The sequence below is a fragment of the Colius striatus genome, chromosome 2, assembly GCF_028858725.1.
Source record: "Colius striatus isolate bColStr4 chromosome 2, bColStr4.1.hap1, whole genome shotgun sequence".
Lineage (NCBI taxonomy): Eukaryota > Metazoa > Chordata > Aves > Coliiformes > Coliidae > Colius > Colius striatus.
Genome location: NC_084760.1, coordinates 72,648,486 through 72,673,908, shown reverse-complemented (window position 1 = coordinate 72,673,908; position 25,423 = coordinate 72,648,486). Strand labels below are relative to the sequence as shown.

The window sequence follows — 25,423 nt, the reverse complement described above, 5'->3', positions numbered from 1 at the left end:
AATGCTTATAAACACTTAATTGCAAAATATTTTAAATTTACTGTATTGATAGTACACAGGATGGCACAAATACAGGTTAATCACTTTTAAGTTAAATTAGTATTAGAAATCAGTTTGTGGTAAAGCTTCTGATTCTGAAGCTTGCAGCTTGAAATTATTGAGTAGGAATTTTTGAACTAATTTCCAAAGAGCAGTTATAATTTAAGCTTAAAAAAATTTCTGTGCTATGAAATTCGGTAGAATATATTGAAGAATAATTTGGAGGTATGCAAATTTCTGTATTAAAAGATTTTTGATAATTTCAAAATATACTCTTTTGTATGGTCAAAACAAGAAGTTGCATGTAAGAAAGCTCTTTAGACACTTCCTGATCTAATGCAATTTTAATGAAAATTTTCCTGAATAAGTACAAATATACTCATTTGTACTTATACACATATATTATACTATGGAGATATTCTGTTGTTTAAAAGTATAAACAGAATTTTAAAAATCTTTCTGCCATTTTATCCTCTTTGGAAAATACTTCTTCTTTTTTCCTATATTAATGTATTGTGAGAATATACTTGGGGAAAATCTCAGAGTGCCAATTTAGAGCCTCATCTCTCCCTGTACTGCCCCTTCAATCTAGCCACACACACATACACAAAATATTAACAAATGTTACCATCTTTTTATTTCCATCACCCTATAATTCAATTTTCTTTTCTTTAAATTCTGTGCTGTTTATATAGTAACATCCATGAGTGGTTGCTGAAATTTTCTTTCTCCTCTCTCCCTACACTTCCAATTGTGCAGCTGTGGAAAATATATCCCTTTTTATCAAACATAATTAATGTATGTGTTTGAAAATAAAAGTGAAAAAGCATTCCTCTATCCCTGGTGATCTCTCCTTCTTCTGGTACAGATCTGCCACCCACTGTGCTTTTTATACCAGTTCATTGCAAAAAACATTGTCCCTTACAGTAGCTGACTACCATTCCTCTGGAACAATTTTAACTACCCACTTGAGAGCAAAACTATTCTAGAGCTTAGATCAGGTCAGCAGCCCCTGGTGCTTTAGCTGCACCAAACAGATAAATTCAGAGTGAGTTACTTAGAACCCTAGCTGGGAGAGATGTAAACTTACTCAGGAAACCAAAAAAAAAGAAATCATCCTTCATGCAAATGTAAAGGGACTTATTCTCAGGAGAGGTGGACAAGCATTACTTGCTGCAGATTTATTTTAAAGAAATGTAGGCCAAATTTTGCCCCCTGGTTAAACCTTCATTATACAATTATTTTTGTCTCGTGACTCTGGTGGGGACATAGAGGGGAATTTGACCCCATTAGTATGTCCCATTAATGAATGTTATTTTAAGGTGTAGGATGAAATCTTGTCTGGACAAGATTACTGAGGCCCAGAACTGAAAATGTTCCTTATCAAAATGTGGATGGGTGTGGAAGGAGAGATGAAAGAGGGGAAAAGGAGAAAAGGTAGAGTTGGATTTGAGATGGAAGATACCGTATATTCTGTAACAACACCTTGTGAAAGTGAGAGCATTCCAGTCCATGTTTGTATGTTTTCAGCACATGATGGACCCAAGGGGCCAGTTTAATGCTCTCTTAGATTATATGGAGGTGATTATGTGGAGGTCATAGGAGAAAAATTCTAGCCCTGGAGCTCTAGGTTAATTGGAAATTTGGATGATAGCTACAGGGTAATATTTTACTTCAAGTGGGAGATAGATTAGTTAATCTCTCAGATGTTTTTATTTTGTTTCTAAAGGAAATAAAGTTTATACAATTATACTATTTGTCCGCCTGTCCCAGAGTGATACACTTTGAAACACATGGCTGATTTCAATCAAATCTCACAGAGGCAATATGTCTCAAGAGTAATAATATTCCTAACAGGCAGTTGTTTTGTGTGTGAGTTTTGGGTTTTTTTAATCAGTGATTATGCAGAGAAAAAAGAGTTCAGGGTTAAAATTTGAGTCAGGAGACACAGAAGACTTTGGTTAATAGCTGACTGCAGAAAGAGATGGGGAGGCCAAAGCAGGGAACACTATCAATATTAGACTATGTTTCCATGTTATTTCTGAGGTAGGTATCTGGTAAGTTCCTAACCTGAAATCTGAAATACCCCCAACTTGAAACCTTCACTATAACCTTAGCATCCCCTCTACCATTAAAGGCTTGTGACTTCAATTCCTGTCCATAAACTGAAAGTACAGATATTCTGTACAAAGGTTGTGTGTTATGCTGCACCGAATTTAGGAAAGTAAGGAGGCAGAAATTATGTCCAAGATCCTATGTAGCACTTTTTGCTTTTTTCTTACTGTTTTCCTACTTTGCATCTATTAAGTTTTAGTATTATGATCCTATGCATGATACCGTAGGAGATCACACTATTTTCTTTTTTCCCAATGGCAAACCTGTGTTTCAGTAATTGGCAAATGCTTTCACAAGGAAGGAGCAGACAGGCTTACAGATATGCATGGTAAGGCAGTCAGTGTAGAGGAAATATACCACTGCAATGGGTTTCTGCTTTGTAGGCTGCTAGAATTTGGGTGGCCAGGCAGGAGATGATGATTTGATGATTCTAAAATTGTTGGAAAGATTGATAATTTAATCTCGGATGTGCCAATGTTATTGAGAGGTTATAAAGATCTCGAGCTCTGGGTATGAAGGAGACAGCTACCTTACTGCTTGGCTGCCGGGCCCAGTACTGCTCTTGAAGCTGGTGTCAGTCACAGTCCTCTGACTGGACACCAGCTGAAGCCTGCAGGCAATTGCTGCCTGGTGTAGTAAACCCTAAAAAGTGGGCCAAGGCTTGTCTGCAGTACATTATAAGGAGGCCTGAAATTTATTACAAGTCCATGCATGCATCTGTATTAGCTATCCAGACATAACAATGGTTTGTTATAGGAATTTTTGTATTTCCAGGTATATGCCATTTGTGGGTAAAAGGTGTATTGCTCTTGTGTATATGCTGTGTTGATAAAATTCCTTAATTAAAAAAAAAAAAGTTTTGAAATCTGGGGCACAAGGAGTAACTCCTTTAAAACTTGTCTGAATGAGATTTTTTTTTTTTTTTTGAGAAAAAGCAGCTGTTTAGTTTATGGTGTTTTTTTTTCCTTTGTAAAAAAACCCCTAATTGTATCCTTACCTACATATTTCCACTTCTTTTGTGATTATTTTTTTTGTATTAGCTAGAGTCAATTCTGCCCTCTATAGCATTCATTCTGTTGGTATAGCAAATGGAAAGTTCTGTAGACTGCCTGGAAGGGGTTTCTCCGAGTCTTGATGTTGACAGGAGCAATGAATTAGAGAAATTTGTAGCATAAACCATTGTAAAGTAAAATCATGTTATGATATGCATGACTTGCATCTGTTGCTAATGACGTGTAAGTATGATGTTTGTAATTTCAGTCATTCTTGCTGCTGCAGTTACCTGGCTATGGAAGTAAAGGGCCTTGACAGGAGCAGGTGTTTGGGTAATTCTGAAAATTGCATGGAAGAGAAGGACAGCAGTTTAATCCAGCTCATACAGCCAATTGGAACTGCTGACCTACTACAGAACTGATTGAATTGACTGAATTTTAATGAGCTGAATTACCTGTGAATTAAGCCAGTTGGTAGGCTTACGGTTGTGGTTTGAACAAACTTGGTTTTTTTTTAGGTCCAAACTAGAAATAAGATGGAAGACAAAATCTGGGAAACAGCTCTTTAACTCTTTTACATTAGGTTAATGGCCACGTATTCCCTAGGGACTGACATTGGGTTCTTGTTACTTTGCCTTAGTGAAATCTTTATGAAAACACAAAAAAGCATAATCACTAGACTACTTTTTCCCACTCAAAATCTTGTTTCTTGTTTGGGGTTAGCCAGCAACAGTCTTTGTACACATAGCTTGATCACATGATTTTAACAAACTTGTTCTGGGCTTCTTTTTTAATTTTTCTCTTTTCTTCCTAGTCTTCAGACTAGGACTGAGGCAATATTAATGTTGGCAGCAGTAGCACTAAAGGCAGACATAGCACCCCTAAGTGCTAAATAAGAAGGTGTTTGGAAGGATGAGCAAGCCCACTTCATAGCCTATGAACCTAGGGCTTTGAAGCACATTCAGCACTCCATTTTGTGATTGTTTTGGATAGGCAGAAAGAAGCTCATCTGGCAGTTGAGAAGGCTGTCGGTAGTGTAGCCTGGGAAAGTAAGGTAAGCTATGTCTACAAAAAAGATGGGCCTACATGTAAAAAAATCCAAACACAACGTATACGGAGGAATGGGATAGAGTGTTCCACTGAAGTACAGTGGCATATTGATTCTGATCTGTCATAGTATTAAGGGATGGGAAGTAGGTGGTAGCTGCAGAGTACTGCTAAAAACCTATTTTAAAAATACTTGCAAGCAACTTAAACAGGGAAGTCCAGAGGAATAAGGAAAATGTTGAAGTACTTTATACAACACTATAGAAACAACACAAAACTTATATAAAACCAGCATAAAGTAGGCTGTCCTTACTTACAGCACATGCAAACTTTTTCCAAGAACATCATTGTGATGGCATATTTGAAGAAAGAGGCTTTGTTTTGATTATGGGTATTTCAGTTCTTTGGTAGTATCTTTCGGTGTATCTATGAACATATACAACTCACACAAGGGCATCTGCAACTAATGTGCAGTTCAGCAGGCTTTTGATCATGTTATTCTGTGTGAGCTTAAACCCACTGCAACTGTGATGTGCCATACATTAAATTTCAGTGCTTTCAGGTGTGCCTTGCACACAGGAGAGTTACACGTGCCTCATTTTTCTCCAGGTATCGTGAAAGTGTGTTGATGATCTTGGAAAAAACACGATTTACTTTGCTAATGGAAGACACTAGAAAGAAAGCCGTAAGCCTTTTATATTGGTTAGTAGAAGTGTTTTGCATATAACATTAATGGTTCTGTTTGTTGCTGTTATGTTATGCACTTTTTTTCCTGGTGGTATTTAAGCAGGTATTACAAAATAGCTTTTCTAGTTTTAGAGGAAAATATTGTGCTTTATGTTCCTAACCCTGTTACCGTTCAGTTTATTTTTTCAGCATTCCATGAAGATCCTAGTATTATCTATTATTAACAGTCTTCCATTATCAGTTGTGATGTGAGTTTTGCCTTTGCCTTTTGGATTTTGAAAGGAAAAACACTGTCTGGTTTCTGAAAGATATTTTACAGTAATACACCTTGAACCCAACTGTAAGGATATTTTAAATCTGCCTTTTGATCAAATGGAATAGAGTTCACTCTAGATCAAATGGTTAGCTGTGGGCTCTTCTACAATGTTCTCACCAACTAGTCTGAATGACCTGTGTTATCATTCAAAGGCTCTTTACAGTTAACTGGATTCAAGTGTAGACTTTCAATTCAATACCACTTTATTTGAATTTCTACAACAGTTTAGTTCTCTGGCAAGCTACAAATTGTCTACCAACAGCTGTTCGCCAGAAACAGAATGTTGTTTTCAAGCTCCAATAATTATTTCATGGTGTTATATGAAAAAGTTTTCTTGTCTATGTCTAATATAGCTTAGAAGAGTGTGTGGGCAATTAGTGAGGTGGCTTTTCATAGTGTAAAAAAGGAAAAGTCCTTTTTTTCTGCTGAAACAAGTTTGAGCTAAATAGCAACACACACCAATTTCTACTAAAAGAGTGGACTATAGAAACCACCCCAAAAGGTCTTTCATTTTCTGAGGCGAATACTTAAGAGTGTCTAGTGTCTCAGGTGTGGGCACTGTAAAGATAATGGGCCTCCCAGGAGCATAGAAGAGATTTGATTTCCGAGGTCTGGCGTTGGCTGAGCCGCTGAGGTGGGTGAGGGCTTCCCAGCAGGTATCCGGAGCCGTGTCCGGGGCTCCGCAACATCCTGTGCCCGGCTCCGGAGTGCTGGGCCGAGGCTTTCACCTCCCGACCCAGCGAGGTGCGCTCCTACCTGCCCCGAGAAAGGAGCAGGAGCTCGGTGAGCGCCGTGAGCCCCTGCCCGGGGAGGGAGGCGACACAGAGACGGAAGAAAAAGAGGGAGAGGGCACGGTGGCCCCGACGCCCGCAGCCCCGCACCTCCCGCTCCCCGCTGCGGAGCCCAAGGGAGCCCCGGCGCTGGGGATGCTGGACAAAGGCTTCCAGGAAAGGGAGTGGCAGCCGGCCGGCAGCCCGACCCCGCGGCAGGGTGCGGGTCGGCGTCCGCCGGGACGGGGAGAAAGAGGACGGCTGAACTTCCCCACGGGCGCGGGGTGCATTCTGTCCCCCCAGGGAGCGGGGAGAGGTGAGGTGGCGGAGGCCGCTTTCCTAGGGGGAACAAGCGGGGCTCCCCCGTGCCGCTTGCTGCTTCGCCGGAGGTGGCTGCCGGGGAGCGAGAGGTGGGGGAGGAGCCGGCTAAATCCCGGGCGGGCGGCGGCCCCTCCACTGCGCCAACCTGCGGGCGGGGGGAGCGCGGCCCCGCCCGGCCGCCGTTTGCGCGGGCCGCGCCGCCCCCCGCCGCTGTCCCGGGCAGAGCCGCAGCAGCCGCTTTCCCCTGCGTCGGTGCTGGGCTGCAGCTTGCTGGCGGCGAGGGCAACAAGCAGCGGCATCTTGGAGCGTCTTCTTCCCCGAGTGCCCTTTCTTCTCTCTCAGTCCGCTCCTCTCTCTACCTGCAGCCTTTCCTTCTCCCTCCACTCCTCCTACCTTTTTATTTCCCCTTTTGTCCCCTTTCTCTTACCATTTAATGGTATTTGGGGGATGTTTTTGCTTTCCTTCTCTTTCTTCTTCCTTCATCTTGTTTCTTTTTGGACCCTCTCCATCTAGTGCCTCTTAATTTCTTCATTTCTTCTGATTTTTTTTCTCTGGACTTTGCCTTGTCATGTCAAGATGGAAGGCAGGCATGACTGGCTCTCCTCATCCCCCCATGAGGGCTTTGAGCAGATGAGGCTGAAGAGCAGACCCAGGGAGCCATCCCCAAGCCTCACCAGAGTAGGTGCAAACTTCTACAGCACTGTCAAGCAGCAGGACTACAGTGCCAGTGTCTGGCTGAGGAGGAAAGACAAACTGGAGCACGTAAGCCAGCTTCTATTTACCCATTTTCTTTTCCTTTCTTTTTAGATCTCTGTCTAGGTACTCTATTAGTCTACATCTGTACCACCTTGGACTCCAGATGAAAAGTGTTGCTTCAGCAATTGGGCATGGCATTTCCCAAGTGATAGGGAAAGAAGCTACTTAGAGGTCCCAGACTGGTAAAATCTGAGGTACATAGAATGTCAGTACTGTACACAAACTACATGCAAGTCTCTTCCTAACTGGAAGAAGTGGTTTTGTTGTTTTGTTTTGTTTTGGTTTTTTTATGTTCTCAGCTTATCCATTCTTCTTTTCCCCCAAATTCAGCACTGATGTGGGAGGAGAAAGATTGGGATGGTGCAGATGGAGGTTAGAGCATGTATCTCATGGTGATTATAATCTAGTTCTAGAATTGCTAAAAGAAAATAGCTTTTTTAAATTCTAGCTGTGATTTCCCTTCCCCCTTCTTTTTTTCTTCTTTATGTATGGGTCTCTGAAAATACTCGATCTATGTGAGGTGGAGGAGGTTTCCTTCAAGATATCTATTCCTGCAGCAGTAGTACATGTGTTTGGGGCCACAATAGAACTGATTCTGTGGATAGCTCTACTGAATACTTTATGAGAATTTAAGGTGCTTCCAAGTGTTTCTGCCTCAGATGATGTTTGAAAGCATTTTTCATGTTGCTTCTAACAGCAAGGAAATGAGTTGAAATGACCTGCATACTGTGTAAGAGTTTTATGAATAGCTTATTAGGTGAAACCCATTGTTACAGTATACAGTACAGTCAAACCACAGAAAGAAGCTGCATTTACAGGGATGCAAAGAATGCGGATGGCTTTGCATAATGCAACAGTCTGCTGCTCTTTACATTAGTAATCACAGTCACACTGACTTCAAGATGCACAGAGAAAATATTTTTTGAGGTACAGCCATCTGAAGTTTCTTTGGATAGAAATGGTCTTGTTACAAGGGTATGAAAATCCTAGATTGCATAGTAGAGTCCTTTAAAGATAAAACCTGATAAAAAGCCCCTCTATCAACTAGTTCATGGAGCATTACCCTCACTTCTCACTAACCTGTAGAGAATTTTATCGCTGTTAGTGAAATCTTAAACTGGAGTTGTTAACACTTCCTGGGAATTGTCAAGAACTGACGAACTGTTGGAAATATCACATTTCAAATGTTGAGGAAGGTATTGGATCTTGTCTGCCTTCTCACATGTTTTTGTGATTCTTTACACTAACAACAAGACTTCACAGAGTAAGCTTGTAAGCAGAGTATTCTCCCTTTGTGAATCAAGAAGAGAAGTCAGTACCTCATCTCTGTACAGCTAACATGTAGGAATCACAGAAATCTGAGCGCTGGCTTTTGTAACAGTTTTTTTGCTCCATGTGCTTACATGTTGATATGTGTCATCAAATGAATGATTAATAATTGGGGAAGGATGAACTGTCAATAATTAGATGGCAAACTACTGTTCTGGTAGCTGAATATTATCACATTCTGATACCTGTATTTTAATCATACCGTGATATTGGCATGGAAAATAGGCATTAACTTGTTTGACGATTACAAGTGCAAAACCTTTATTTTGCATTTGGTTTGGTTGGGGTTTTTTGGATGAAGTCAGTGTTTTGTCACAATAGTAATCTTCAGTAACCCTGCAGCACTGGTGTGAAAAGCTTTTTCTGTAATCAGTTTGGTATGAATACATGTTCTTCTGGGGTTTACCTCTCATTCAAGCCAGTCCCTTTTATTCTCAGAACCTATTAGAAAATGTAAATAAAAAATAAAATTGAATATTGGTATTTCTTGCTTGCCATGAAGAATTTATTTTGATGTTTATTATTAATACCTTGCAGTACCTAAGATATACCAACAGCATACATGTGAAAATACTTTGCTTCTATGAATTAAAGCAACTGCATTATTCATGAGTGTTGTAACAGACAAGTTATTGCATAGCTCACCTTAATGAATGTAAATAAAATATTAATTTCAAAATACAATCTAGCTTACATGATTTTGGAGCAAGGTGGTTTTTTCTTTTTCAGATAAAACTTGTAGGGTTTTAAGTGTTTTCTTGACATTCTTGATATTATTTCCTACACTCCACTCATCCACTCCAAAAGACAAACCAATAAATTTGAATAATTTTGAATGGTTTAGTCATTGACATATGATAACTTATGGCCAGTGTTGGATAATGAAGATACACAAACTTAGAGATGGATGGACGACATGAATAACATTTCATTGCAGCTCCCTCTGATACAGTCATGTTACTTGATACTTGCAAAGAAAATCAAAATGCAAGGAGGCACGGATTTTGAAAGTATGTCATGATAAATTTGATATTATATACTGACAGATATAGGTAGAAGAAGGGTGTATAGTAAGCGTAAGTGAAGATATGCATACACAGATTTTGAAGTTTCAGATGTTCTCTTAGGCCTTGTGAAGGGGAATGGGTTTTGCTTGATTGAAATGATTTTTATTTAACTGATTTCAATGTGGTTATAAAAGGGATAAAATGAGACCAGTGTATTTTGTACACTAATTCCAGCAAATCCTTGTAGATCACACTAGTTATTTTGACTTTGGTTAAAGTGAGTAGCATGATGCACTCATGTGTAAAACTTGTTATTAATCCATATGTAGTTTGAGGGAATAAAAAAAGTATCTTCTTAAGTAATTCTTATCCTATTGTTTATACTAAAAGACCTCTCAAATACTCATACAATTTGTGTTTAGATTTCAAAACTGTAACAAAGTTGTGGGTTTTGGTGTTGTGTTTTTTTTTGGTTTGGGTATTTCTTTAAAATAGACCTCAATTTGAAAAGTGTAGTAAAGAGGTTTGAAATTTATCTGTTGCCCTATCTCTTCCAAATGCACAGAGCAAGTTCAGATGAACGAATATGATACAGTTTCTTTTAAATTGTTCAATACTTAATTATCGACTGACCGTAGAGGAAGTACAAATCTGGAACATATTGCTGGTGTCTTACTAATTGATTGTTCTTCAAATGGATCCTAATATAGCATGTCTTCTCATTGGTTAGTTGTTTATGTAGGTTATATCTTTTCAAGTGTCAGTAATACAATTAGGGACATACAAGATCTGAACAGAACTGTTTTCCTCAGTGAACTCAGATGCTGTATTTAAGATTAAGTGGATCTGCTATTATATGTTTAAAGACAGAATAATGAGGAGCTCGTACTGAAGTGAGGCCTCAGTGTACATGTGTGCTGTCAAAGAGCCATACTTCTAATAGAGGAAATTACTTGGAGGTGTGAGGAACTCTGACATTGCAGACATGCCACAGTGATGTTGCAGACCTTTGTCTGATCTTCCTGCAGAGCTGAGATTGTTCAGATTCTGTGTATCCACTTCAGATGGTTTCTTGTGCCTTTTTGTGAAGTTGTTTACATGGTAATGGAAGTGTTAGGATTGAAAACTGTTGTGTAAAACATTTTTAATCTCCTTTGTATAGTATTTTTTTCTTTATTTTTCTGGTATTGCTTTTTTAATGAAATGTAATTTATTTAAGAGAAAAAGGAGGAAGAGGACGTAGGGATGGGAAGAAAGAGTAGCTAACCTGATAGCCTTTAGCTGGTGGGAGTTACTTATGTTTGGTTTAATTTACAACAGCTCTCCATCATCTCTGTGTATCCTTCAGTAATGACAAGTACCTCAGCAAAGAATTCTGGAGAACTTAAGTAATCAAAACTTTAAAGCAGAAGACATTTATTTTGAATCTATAACAGGTATGCTTCAATCATATGTTCTTTTTTGTGTGTGAAAAATACAAGTATTTCTTCTCAAAGATGTGGTGGCGATCTTTTTCTAACATCTTTTAATTATGTAATTACATTAAAACATTCTGAAAATTGTCTTTTAAGAAACTTCTTCAACACTGTAACTTCCTGAGAGATCTGATATCAGAACAATTTTATTTCCAGGAGATTCTCAATCTTGTTACCTTTGGTGGTATTCTAATTAGAAGAAGTTAAAAGAATAACTAGAAGAAAATTCTTGCATCGTCCCTTTGCAGATGTTCTGATCAGTAGCAAAGATAACATTGGGGTGTTAGGAGTCGAAGTGCTCTTGCTGTTATGAGGGTCAACTTGACCAGTTGATGTTACACAGTTAATCAACATACCATTATCCTGTTGATAGCATTGCTCCCCAGAGAGAAGAGAGGTTGTGAGGTAGTAGGTGGGCAGTGTCACGTGGCAACAGAGGCAAATATCTAACATGCAAGTGTTAGACTGAAGACAAGTTACCATGCAACCTGACAAGCATAGTTGTGGTGCTTCTCAGAGCCTCATGACTAAATCAGAAATGCAAATTGAATACATCTGTCATAACGTCTTTACAAAAGTTGAAATCCCAAATTCAATTCCACCAATTCATTTTTATTATTCAAAAGATAGTGGTTTAGTTTGTGATTTTTTTTTTTTATTTTATTTTCTTACAATACAAGAAATTATTGAAAAAAACACCATTGGAGAGTTTAAAATTGCATTTCTGCTCTTGCCTGTAAATCAGCACAGATTTATAGCCTTTAGAATTTGATGTTTTAAGGATGGCAGAAGACACCATGTGCATAGCTATAACCTGCAATACATGAACGAAGAGAGTGGACATAGTTTAATGTAAAGTGAGTAACAGGAGTAGAACATGGTCAAGCCAAATCAGCTGCTGGACAGAGCCAACAACTTTAACTTAAGGTAGAGTAATAAAAGGATCTAAATCAGAATTCAAAAAGTCATTACATACATTCCCAAAGCAGCTGCTGTCTTGCAGTAAATGCAGACATGTTTTCTGAGTTAAAGGACTTGACAGAGTTTTATGCGCTAAGCAGGTATAAATAATTTGTCATCTGGAGCAATGTTGTATACCAGAAAGAGTGGAGTGCGCCATGTATGAAGGTTACATAAGTTACTTCAGAGAGTTCTAAAGCCTTGGTTCCAGCATTTGGAGCTCTTTGATGGCACAGTTACATCATTCCAAATGTCTAACTGGTCCTGGAGACAGATATCTATATTTAGATTTCATCGTTAAAAGCAAAGGAACAAACTCCATTAAGTAGAGGGAGTTTGACTTTTTCTTGACAGAAGACTGATATGTGTCATTGTCTAGCACACTAGCATGTGTTGAGGTTCTTGCTGAAGTAGTTGTATGTAGTTTGCTTCACTGCTGACAGACTGTGTGTGGAGGAATTCTTCTGTTGAAGTGCTGCTTTCCTTGAAGGTGTCTTTCTCTAGTAATGTTTTGTAGACAAACATAATTAGAGAAAATAAGTGTTCAGATGGGTTGAAAAAGGGTAACAAAATAATTGGGAACAGTGTTGAGAAAATATTGACTAGCATTTTAGGGCAGAAAACATAAACCAGTTTGTAGCTGTGGTGGGTTAACCTTGGTTACCTATCGGCTGCCCACCAAGCCACTCTTTCCTTCCTCCTCAAAAGGACGAGGGGAGGTAAACTTACAGAAAATAATTTTGATCCATTGCCAATTAAAAATAGGCTAGCATAGAGAGAAACAAGGACAAGACTAGAACCATCTTCCTCCCTTCCCCCTTCTTTCCAGGCTTAACTTCAGTCCTTCATTCTTGACTCTTCTGCCTCCTTCCCAGCAATCCCTCAAGTGGCACAGAATGTTGGCAAATGAAGGATGCAGTCAGTCTTGACTGCACTTGTCTCTGCAGCTCCTTCCTACTTACACTTTTCTCCTGCTGTGGAATGCGGTCCCTACCACAGGATGCAGGCTTTGTCAAACTGTTTCAGTACAGGTCTTCCTCACAGGCTGCAGCTCTTCAAAAACCTCTCCAGTATGAATCTTTTCCATGAGGTACAGTCCTTCAGGAATGGACTGCTCCATCATGGGTCAACTGTGGGCTGTAGTTCCTGCCAGAAAACCATCTTCTGCATGGATTCCTTTTCACAGGCCACACTCTCTGCTGGACCCTGCTCCTGCATGGGTTCTCTACCAGATGCAGCTTCCTTCAGGTCACATCCACATGCTTCAGCGTGTAGTCCTTCATGGGATGCAAGGGGATAGCCTGCTTCATTGTGGTCTTCCTGGGGAGTCTCTGCTCTGGCACCTGGGACACTTCCTTTCTATACTCTTTGAGTGACCTTCATGTCTGCAGGGCTGTTTAACTCATGTTTTTTCTTGCTTCTCTCACATAGCTCTTGCATGGCACCTTTTTATCCCTTCTTACATGTCTTACCAATAGAAGCTTCACCATCGTTGTTGATGGACCTAGCTTTGGCAAATGCAGATCTGTTGTGGAGCCAGCAGGAAATGGCACTGTCCAGCATGGGGACAGCCTCTGGTTTTGCAGAGGCCACCTCTACAGCACCCCACCTCTATCAAAATCAAGCCATGTAAATCCAATACATTAGTTTTAGAAGCTACTCTTCTTTCTCTGACATGTGAGGAAAAACTCTCAAAATTGCATTAATGCATCTGTTCTGATGTTCAGCGTCAGTCACTTTGAAAGTCCAAATCTCTAAAGCTAAAATTAAAACATTTGAGGGGCATAGTCACTGTAACAGACTTAATTTATCGTGACCTGACATCATATTAGTGAACAAGAAAACAAAGCATCTTGAAGTTCATGTTAAAATACATGCATTAATACATGCATGTATAAATTTAATTCAACTCATTCTAGACTTTTTAGAAATTAAGTTTTCTAGTTTCTGAACAAAAGACCTAAATCTTAGGCTGTGTTTGTTCCAGATGCTAATTTTCAGTGAATATATGGGAAGAGTGGTTTTCAGTACTGTGCCTTTCCTCATGCTGCCAGCATTAAGGAAAATCCAAACTATTTTTTTGGCTGCTGTCATCCATTCCTTTTAGCAGTGTTGATCATCCTTGTTTAAAGATTTTGAAATAACGACTTCAGAAACTTGCAACTTAATTTCGATTTGTTATACAAATGCATATTCTGCAGTCTTTAGTGGTTTGGTCTTGTAGCAGACAATCGACAGTAACATTTTTAAAGATAGCAGGAATACTAACACACTAGGAAAATTGTCCTTAATGAATATCTCCTTACAAATGCAATCACTTCACTGTCTGTAGAGGATGCCCAAAGCAGCTAGTGTCTGTGTCCGAATGTATGGATAACTTAGGCCTTCTTCCGTTCCAGAAAAAGGAACGTTAAAATACTGCAGTGAAAATCCTTTACCGGACTATCCAAAGGCGGAAACGGACCAATTCATGCCAATGACTGATAAAACCCACTTCACTGTCATTCACGATGTGAATCCATATACTGTTAATCATTCCTAAAAAGGAAAGCCCTGTGCTATCAGTAGACTCCCTAGATCTGTGTCCTCTTATAAGGCCCTTTCCTGAGTGATGTGTGGATGGTTGCCCACCTCTTGCCTTGCTCTTTTTGTAACATTATTTAAGTTTTGATTCTGAGGCTTTTGTGTAATTTAATGAAATATCATATAATGCCTTGGAAGGTCTGTATATGCTCTTAAACTGAGTATTGTCTCAGTCAAATTTCAGAATCTAGAAGGTTTCTCAAAATGAGATCTGTATGCCTATTATTTTTTAAAAGAATATCTTTGTGTTACTAGATGATAGCTGTAGTGTCTGTAACACTGTATAGTCTGAGCGGACAATCAAGTTGCTTGCAATCTGTCCTCCGCAGTTCTTGGGAACTGGAATAGATTATTTGAAGATATACCTGAATTAGGCAATAGGTACATGCTGGGGATCCATATCCCCTAATTAGCCAAATCACGGATCTGTGATGCTGCTCGCTCATGAGCTGTATGGCCAAGTTTCCAGAATGGGGAAGCAATGAACTGAATGTGTACTTAGGAATAATATGGTGGGCAGGTGTTTATTGAGAATTGAGGCACTTGAGGTTCATTGGTGTTTAGTATTCTAAGGGAACACAGCCTAATGTTCCCTCAAAGTGACTTAAATACTAGGTTTATTGTGATTGTCTGACTATCTGCTGTGCCTCAGTAAACAGAAGGGCCACTCAGCTAAAAGTGAAGAAATGAGTGCAGAAAGTTAGGAGAACTTCAGAAGTTCAGGAGGAGGAGGAGGAAGAGAGAGAATGAATGTCGCGTTGATGACAATGAGTTATTTATTTGGAAATTAATTTTAATAGATCACAAACTTATCCTTAGGGTTTTTTGGATGCTTGTCCATCAAAGCATAGTCTGTGGCTTTGGGGTTTTAAAAAAAAAAATTAAGGTCATCCTCTCAGAATTCTTTTACTTCGATAAAGACATTCCACATATAACATAGAATTTGAGTGGTTTTTTATGAATTTTTGTTTCTCTTGTTTTGGTGAATGCATTGTGTAAATTGATTGTGTAGATAATAGCTACACTATCATAGGACAGAGAAAAAACAGAGTGGTATTTTTAGCAATACTTTTTTGCCTTACTCTCTGAAGACAAATTTACCTTTATCCACTTTTCCATAGCCTGTAAACCCTCTTTGCTACATGCAGTATCTGTAGGTGAATGCAGTTGTGCATTGGGTTAATTTTTCTGATTAAACCCAAGAATTAAAAAAAAAACTATGAAGTTCCATTTCTGACTGCATGATTTCAACAAAATCAGCAGTTTGTTTTAGAATTTATATAGTTGTTGCAGTTCACAATTATAGTAATTCTGGTATAATTTTTGTTGCCATCTGTATTTCACTGTTTACTGTTGTAATGAAATGTTTAATGGAATAAAAAGGGTAATGTATTTGAGAATTGATACTAGTAAAACAAAGGATGTTTCAGATAATTCCAGCCACTGATACATTAAATAGGCTGGATTTCCCCAGGGCATTTTAAACTGTTTGGAGCAGAACCAAATCTGAGTAGTGCTGAGGTAGTGATTGTGACCAGTTTAACTTTCATGATCCTGTTGTTACTGCAATAAAGGTGAATTTATCTGAGGTTAGAGCCTAACTTGATTCTCTAAGAGCTAGTGTATGTTATGAAAAACCTATCATAATGAGCAGATGTGTATTTGATTTGGAACACTTGAATGAGTAGAAGTTTGTAACACTTTCAGCACTTCTAGCCACCGTAAACATGGCAGGTCTCACTAGTGCTTTTTGTATTAAAAAGGTTAAGCTCCGTGAGTGATCCTTTCTAGGCAGGAGTTTTTTGATAAGGGAACATGCATTACATGTGCTGAACAAACTTGAGGCATTACCTCCACTGAGGCCACCTCCTTCTTTATTGAAATGGTGTTAAATGTGACAATGATTTGAACCTTGCTTCCTCAATGCAGTTTGTGCACTTTTGTTTGATCTTGTTCCAGAGCCCTGGTGACATCTCCATTGACTTCACTCCTATGGATTTAAGTTATATTTGAACTCCTTGAGAGAAGACTAGATTAGTTCAACTGTCATGGGCTTTGAACAAAAAACAAATAGTTGGAGGAAAAATCAGTTTCAGAGTCCTCAACTTTTCTTGAGTTTTAAGTCTCTGGAGATTATCAGGCTAATTGCTGCATACTCTTATTTGAAAATACTTTGCAGTTAGCACAGTGAAAAATTCTTGACAGGCTATGAGAAGGACAGAAGGCATCCTGATGATGGGATGTAAGAAACTAAGGTCAAAAAATTATGTAGATCCAATTGCTTACCATTTTAATAGACCTTAATGTGTTTTGGAATGGAGAACACAGAAGAAAGGAAGTTAGACAGATGTATTTGAAACTTCAGTTATCTGCCAAGACTAATGAATGGATAGCTGAAGAAAACTCAGAAAAACAAAGCTACCTGTGAAATGACTTCTTTGCTCCAAATTAAAATACTGTTGTTCCTCATTAGAAAGAGTAGGTGAAAAAATATTCATCGTGCTAAAATACAAAGCTAAACTGGAATATGATCTCAGTTTAATGATAGCAGGCATCATCTGTTTTCATGTTTTGTGTTTAAGTGGAAATGTGTACCTGCTTTAATAATCATAGTTGAAGAAAAAAAAAACCAAACAAACACCAAACCAAAAAAACTTCTCAAAACCAACATATTACCTTGTCTGACTGGTGGCCACAGTCAAGGTGGAGACTTGTCAAATTCAGTTTTTTCCCTATAGTTGTTTATTGGGGAGAACAAATGATCATCTAGAAAGCCTTGTGTTCCTGAAACACTAAGAAAACCCTGTTATTTAGAGATTAGAGAATGCATAGAAGTTCTGAAACAGAATCTTTTCTGTGGCTTTCTGATAGTTCCTACAGAAGTTGCCCTATTTAGTCTCTTCATGGGCAGGGATAAAATAGCCAGCATAAATTAGGTTGGGAAGATGGGTGGAGTAGAATAGGTTAGGGCTAAAGCTCGCTCTGTTTTCTCTGGGACCTGAACAGCTCTAAGAGCCTATGTGGTGTGATGAGGGGAGCGTTTTCTGTCTTGTAAACAGAAGTTGATGTGCATTTTTAACCCTGTGCTGCCCATTCATTGTTACCTTCTGGAATAAAGTAGTTCGAAGGTTTCAAGCCGATGGGTTGGCGGAGGTAACAGTTACACTTTTTCTTTACTTCCCTTAAATAAGTGTAATCAATAACTTATTTGTGCTTATGAAAGAATTGTCTTATGACCTGCAGCAGTATGTTTAGTCTTTTAAACTCTAATATTGAAAGTATGTCCTCTACTGAGCTTTGTGATCTTTGCCTGATGGAAAAGCAATTTCCCTATTTTCAACAGGATCCATAATGCTAAGTTCTGGCGTGACAGTGAGCCTATCCTTCACATCATTTAGACATAGATTCAGCCACAGTTTGAAGTGTTTGCTAAACCATTCTTTGTCTATGTATCTTGCCATGGAAAACTAGCATGTTCTGTGAATAGACAGAACTATTAGTGCTATTTGTGCTATTAGTGCTATTTGCTAAATAAAAAGTTATTTGTAGTCACGCATATGGTCATGTGCATAAATGCTGCTTAAAACTATTTGGGATGAAGTATATTTAATACTGCCTCTATCAGTTATTGATTTTTAGTTCCCTGAGAAGATGCAATTTTTGAGTAAGTCCTGTTACGTAAGTAAAGATTACACAGCCACCCTGGATGGTGCTGCTGATGGGATGGTTCTAAGAAAACACAACTTGAAAATAAGTGGCTTAAAACAAGGAAAAAGAACACTGATGAATGAAAATGCAACATTTTTGAAATTGTTTACAATTTCAAATTATTTTTTAAATTACTTGTTTGTAGAATATGACTTATACCAAATCAGTGATGATAAAGAATGGTTGGTGCTTATTTGGGAATGTGATCAGTTTCAAAAGATGTCAATACACCAAATGCTGTTTCAGGACTTTCCAGTGAGCTTGATTTATTGTTTGAATAACAACAACTATTCCTTTGGGTCTAGCATGAAACAAAGTAATTTAAATGTTTTGGAAAATGTTACCCTTTTGAACAAAGCAATTTCCTTTGCCAGTGTGAGCTGCTGTCCCTGCAGACTTTTTCTTTCGTTCCCTATTGGGCGTGTGGCAGGCAGATAACACCTAACCTTTTCTGTGTTATTTTATCTCATTTTATGCAGTATTATTCTCTCTGAGCTTTGTTGTCCTGGCTTAGTTTCATCAAAGTACTACTGCAGAAAGCTGGAATGAGCCGACCTGTGTTGTCTGGCTGTGTGGTATATGGCCTTAATGCACATCAGCCTAAATTAGTTTGTTTCTGGAACCATATGACAGCTGAAATCTTAGACTGCTGGAAATTTCAACTTAAAAAAAATGAATTTTCTTCACTTTCTGTACTTGTATTCCTGTAGTCTGTCTGTGCTGGAGCTGTTCAAAGAATTCTGATTGGCTTTAAATAACTGTTGCTTCATATCTAATATTTAAAAGCTACCATACTGTACAACTGGTTCTTTTTATGTCTCCAAGGCAGGATTTACATACTCAAGCCAAGGCCTTTGCTTTTTCTGTTTTCTTTTCTATAATTTCATCTCATTACTTCTTTCATGACAGTTTTTAAATGATTTTTCTTTATTCCCTTGTCCCCATGCTGCTGCCCTGTCCCCCTGAAATTCTCAGACAAATCCACAACAGTCCTATTTTGGTATTGCATACCACCTTCTGCAATGCACTTTGTGTGAAACTGTCAGGGAATATATGATAAGCAAAATCTATGTTGTAATTGCAAAAATACAATTCTCTTACAAGGTTTAAACATCATTTTTCTACTGGCAGGATAACACTTTCTAAAGTTCTTAAGTGATATAGGCTCTTAAGTTCTGAGTATGCGCTTTTAAAAACCCTGCAGTTATAATGAAAACTTAAGGTTTCTGAGTTGAATGACAGTTTAAGTCGAGCAACAGCCTTGCAAGTGCTGTTTATAGATCTAATAATATAAACCACAATGATTGTACTAAGAACAACAAGTTTTTGCCATCAGTGTCAGCCAGCAGCATTTTCTTTCAAAATCTCTCTCTGTAATTAAGTGAGAGCTCAGGTGTTTCCAATACAGAGAAACACGAGCAACTGTACCATTATGAAGAGATGGAAAAATTCAGTATCATGGAATCTATTTTCCAAGGATTTGCACATTTATGTTTATTCTTCAGAAACAGACAACTGAAAGAGTACATCTTTTGAAGTTAATGTGTGTCAGGTAGTAAATAGGATTTTCTTTGATCTAGAGAGAAATTTGTAGCAGATGTAGAAATGCTTGTTTATTATAGTAGCACCACTGTATGGTAATACTTTCTGATTTACAGGCCACAGAATATAAGACATATATGGAGTATTTTAATTTTATGTGTATTTTAGCTCTCAGGTTACCCTTATATGTTGTGTTTGTGTTATTTTTTAATACGTTACTTAAATGGGGAGGGGGGGAAAATATTTTGAAAGACTCTAAGATCTCTTCCTGTTAGGATGTATTTGGTGACTGTATCTGAGTTGTTGCTTTCTATGACTTCTTTTATCAAAGTCTCTCCCCAACAGCTATTTATATTTTATTTATTTATTTTTTATGCGTGTTACTTCAGTATTTAGAAGATTAATATTTATTTATAAGAACCTTTGCAAATACTTGTTGCTTTGTTTATGCATTTCATGATTCTGTTTGGCATCAGATGTTCTCAGTTTATTTCTGGACATCATTAATTTTTTATAGCATATCTGGCTAATTTCTTCAGGCACTGAGCATGGAAGTTCTGACTCAAGTAGAATAGCTTTATGAGGAGCCATCTGCTGCTGAGCATTTCATTATTATCACCATCACAGAAACACCTTCCCAGAATACCATTCTAGATAATAATTGCATGTCTAATTAGAGACATAGTAATGTAACCTGAAAAAAACATATCTACTGATAGTGGGCTCTCTTCTGTGAGCTACATTGGATTTATAGTAGCTTGTTTTAGCTTTACGTAATTAACTTCAATTACATGTCTACATATGTGTATGTATTTATTGAGATTGATACTGTAACAGGTTAGTTTAGTTGTATTTTTTGCATGTTTACTAGACACTGTGTTGTTTTTTCCCTTTTTATTAAAAAAAAAAAAAAAAAGAAAGGCTTTGCAGCAGAAAGGGAGGTTGCTTTTTTATATTGTCTTGGCTGCTGTGTTTTGCAGGGAGGAGATTAGCAATTTTTCAGAGCAACTGAGCCATGAAGCCTGGAGAAGCTTTTAGGCTGGAGGTGGGACAAGCAGAGAAGGAGAAGAACTGGGATGCTTGAAGGGAACTGTAGGCTAGATGATTTATAAAAGGTGGAGAGAACTTGCTTGTAGTAGGATGATGACAGAAAGATAGAAGCTCTTTTATGGCTATGAAGGTAAAAACATGAGGAGTGTTCAACTCTGCCTTTGCAAGACAGCCAAATCAGAGGAGAAGACCTGCCTTGCAAGACGATAGGGACAAAGTTATTTTTCAGTTTTTTCCATGAAGTAGGTTTAGGTTATTAGCTAAACATTTTTGTGCTAGTAATTAGAAACTGAGAGGTAGTGGGTTTTTGTTTTGTTGTTTGGTTATGTTTGTTTGGTTTTTCAGTGGTTTGTTCTGTTGCTGTTTGGTTTTTTGTCTGGTTGATATAGTCATTGTAGTTGGTATGCTCAGCTGAAAATGAAACTGGCTGAAATGAAACTCCGTCATGAATATCCACATAGAAACTGGTGAAATATTGTAGCAAAACAAGAACAAAAAAAGCACCTTTTGTGATGAACTCCCTGGAATAGTGGGGTCTAAAAACATACATCAGTGTTGATTCAGATATTTCTTTTTTTTTTTTTTTTAATTGGAATATATAAATGTTTATTTGAACTACAGACTCCAATGTCTACCCTGGTTGTGTGGAGTCTTTGACTCACTTAACTAGATTGTGTTACATAGATGTAAGGGAGGAATGTGGAAGTGACACAAACTGCTAAAAAGGGGAATATAAAGTATTTGAACTCAATAGGGACCACTCCTGCTTTCCAAAAGCTGGAGATATTCTAATTCTGAGTTAAATTTATGCAACTGACAAGTTCTTTGGTAGTTTTTATTGATTTAAATTTTACACTTTTATTTGCAATTCAAGCTGTGTTCAGCTCGATTTTTGTTTTGTTTTTTTAATGTTTGCTATCTGCAGAGAAGGCACATGAGTAATTCCTGGATGGCCATGCTTATGCTTTTGACATAAGCCTTTGCAAATGTATGTTTACATAGCTGTTTCTGCAGCAAACTTCTGTTCAACCCCTCAAAAGCCCACTCCAAATGTCTGCATGGATGAACATCACCTGAAAACAGGAATCAAATAAAAATTAGGCCCTTTTTTTTTAATATTGATTTTTGTACGTAATGGTCTCACCTGGTTTGTTTTAACAATCTTATTCTGAGATGCAGGAGCTTTAGTTTCTTTCTCAGGTAAATTGTCATTGATTTATGTAAAGATTCAAGCAGTCGTCATACTGCTTTGCAAAGAAAAACTACGTTGAAAGTGGAATACTGAATATCTTCCCGAGGATTCTAAACCAAGTCTATAGAAATGAAATAATGGTTTTTTTAGTTACTGGCTACCATATAATCTGTAAGATTGTTATGCCTCATTGAAGCACGTATGGAAAAGAACTGTCACTTCAGTCATAACTTTTTCCATATGAATAACCCATTGCATGCTATGCATGAGTCATTTGAGTGACAGCATTGTCTTCCAGAGTTGAAATTTTTTCCTTTTCATGGTATTTCATGAACACTTTCACTTGATGTGGGAAACGTGGATATTTCAGATTAAAAAAGCAGCTCTTTTTTCTTCTTCTTTCATCTCTCTTGTATTCTAGGACAGAAAGACATAAAGAATATAGATAAGATCATCAGGTCCAGTGAGGACAAATGTTTTATGACCCAGAGTTGCCTCCAAGTACAGTATTAATATGAGGTATAACAATAGCAAAAGATTCAATTCTTAAATGACTCATTAGACTTCAATTGTTGATAAAATTAATTTCCTGTTGCACATAAAAAGCATTGGACTACTGGGCACTTGATATAATGACAGTTATTTCAATTTCTCAATCATGAATTGATGACCACGTACAGAACCTAATGGAAAACTCAGTATGGATTAATTTCAAGGGGAGGAGGAGATGTTACTTCATGTTCAAACTGTATACGGCTGTGAGGATATGTGATGGGTTTGTGTGGAGCTGTCTGTGCTTTTTAACAGGGGAGGGGGCTGCAGTGCTGTCCACGTAAGCAGTTCATTAAACTTCTGCCAACTCTGAGTTGGATCTGCTTCTGACCTGGCTGGGCCAATCTGGTGGCTCTGCTATCGCTATTTTAGAAGGGAAATCTGTAATGTGTAGGAAGAGATGGAAGAATGAGACAAGATAGAACTGACCACGTGAACCCCGCAGTCATTGAAGAAAGAAGGGAGGAGCAATGCCAGGCTGGAAACTCCCTTACAGCCGGTGGTGAGAGAGCAGTTGTGTCCCTGTGACCCATGGAGGGCACTGATAGGACTCTGGGAGGACCCTTTGCTAGACAAAGCAGTGTGGAGCTGCAGGCCTTGGGACAGATGCTTGTTGGAGCGGTCTTTGCAGGACTACCTGGTATGTGAGGGACCTCATGCTGGAGCAGGGGAGAACTGTCAAGTAGTCATCCTTTTAGGAGGTGAGATTGGTTTTGGTTGAGTATTTCTGCTTGTTACAGGTGTTTTGGTTGGTGGCATATTAAATAAAGATTTATTTTATTCCCCAAGTTGAGTAGTCTTGGCTACTTGGGACCAGAAATGATGAGTGAGCCCTCTGTCCTCAAGAGGTTTCCAAAGGCCCTTGTTACTTACAGCTGATTGTTGTCCTTTGTCCCTAGATATCAGGACAAGATATGGAGGTGTTTGAATTTTTGGTTTTCTTAGTTTTTGGGAGCTTGAACATATTACTGTTTTTTTTTCTTTCTTTTTCTAGAGGCAATAACAGATCCTTTGTTCTGATAGACCTCAGGAGAAGTTATATACTGCTTGGAAACCTGTTTCTGAGATACCTTTTTGTTGTTGTTAGCTGATTCAATGTGGATTTAAGGATCTTTGATTTTAACTTTTTTCAGGACCACACTCTCTTTACTCTTGATCAGAGAAGAATAAAATCCTTATATGCTTTAGCAAAGGATTTAGCAGAAAAGTCATGGGTTTTTTTTTTTCTCTGAATCTGTAGACAATATAACATCATCTTTTGCATGACTGTCTGTGCAATGCTTTATCAATGCCAGCTGATTAATCCATTTACTTTTGTTGTGGACTAATTTTGATTACTTATTCAAAACAAAGTGCATTCTTCAGTAAAGTCCCCAGTGTGGGACTTCACATTTACTCTTGACCTTCACAGATCTCCTCTCAGCCCATTCTTTGAGACTGTTCAAATCTGTGTGAATTGCACCTTGTGTTGCCTATGAAAGATCTACAGGTCACTCTGTCCAATCGTCCAGGTCATTAATGAGACATTAAACACTTCTGACCTGGTAACGATTCCTGAGATACTCATGTAGTATCTGGCCACCAACTGGACTCTGTGCTGTCCGCAACCCATTTAACCAAATGGCTCATCCAGTTTCCAACCCATTTTAAATTGTTATCCAGCGCACATCTTGCGAATTTCTCTATAAGGATTATATGGGAGACTGTCAGAAACCTTGCTAATGTCAAGCTATGCAAAATATTATGCTTTCTTCAAGTCCATGCAGTCCACAGTCATCTTATGCAGAAGGCGTTCAGGGTAGTTGAATACAGTTTGCACTTGATAAATGTCCATGTCACCTTCTTCACTTGCTGCCTTCCCTCCCTCTTTTGAGTATGAAAGGTTTGACTATTTGGCCTCTCAGTGGCTGACTCCTGAGCTTGGTCTTATTTTGACTGTGGGAAATGTTTGCAACTTCCAACTCTAGGAAAGAAGTCAGTGTAAATTCCTCCCCTGTACCTTCTCTTTAGCACATCTGTCTATTACCTTCACTGGGTGACTTCCAGGGCAAGCTGTCTGCAATTAGAATGGCTGTTTACTCTGATTAAGACATTTCAGACAATATTTATAACTTCTTTTTGTGTGTTAGAGACAGGAATATCTAACAGCAGCAGTGCTACTTTGAGACTCAAGATGTTGACTAAATTTCCTTATCTGCCAGAAGTTAGGCAAAATTAGGTTAAACTTCCTTGAAGATTGCCTGAAGATAGCCTGAAGATGGCTACTCTTTGAAAAAGCAATGGAACTGAGCTAAGCAGAGGACTATGTTGTTGAATTTTTACTTTATGAGTTTATATTCATTTTCTCCTTGAGAAATTTTCTCATAGGAGAGATTGAGTCTCTTAAATTTGGCTTAACTTAAAGAAATGTTTTGGGCATAGATAGGGAATAAGATCTCAGGACAGTGTTTGACCTACTACTCCTTTTAAAGATAGAGTAAAACCAGACTTTGTTTTCTGTGTGACTTTGGGCAAGATACTGTACTCTCATTGCAACTCGTTTCTCTGCATGTATAATGACCTAATAGCATTACTCATCTTTTTATAAGGTTTTTTAGGATATATCAAGTGAAGACGATAAAATATTCATTTGGACAAGTTTTAAACCATATGAATAGCTTAGATAAATGATAAAACGTTTCTCTTCAGGTCTTCAGAATAGATGGTACACTGGCAATTTTGGATGCAATTTATACATGTCTCATCTGGTCTAGTGGCAGGTTGATAGTAAGAAAGGATGCCCAGCTTACTGAGTTGTAGGATCTGCCGTCTTCTGTGTTGCTGCTGTTGATCATCTGGCAAGAGGCTCGTGATCAACTTGCTGATTTTTACAGAAAATATACTTACCTTTCTTCCCAAATGAAATTAGTAACTTTCAGATCGATAAGCTGGTCTAACCATCATCTTACTGCAGGATGAGATGAATTTAATGTAGCAGAAGGT

General features: G+C 38.2%; 1 protein-coding gene across 1 annotated transcript in view; it reads left to right on the top strand.

The window, feature by feature from the left end:
• Positions 1–6,863: 6,863 nt before the first annotated feature.
• Positions 6,864–25,423, top strand: part of PLD5 (phospholipase D family member 5) — a 190,533-nt gene continuing 171,973 nt past the window's right edge. Inside the window, 1 exon segment of the mRNA XM_061990364.1 lies at positions 6,864–7,049. Coding sequence (XP_061846348.1) covers positions 6,864–7,049 — 186 coding nt within the window.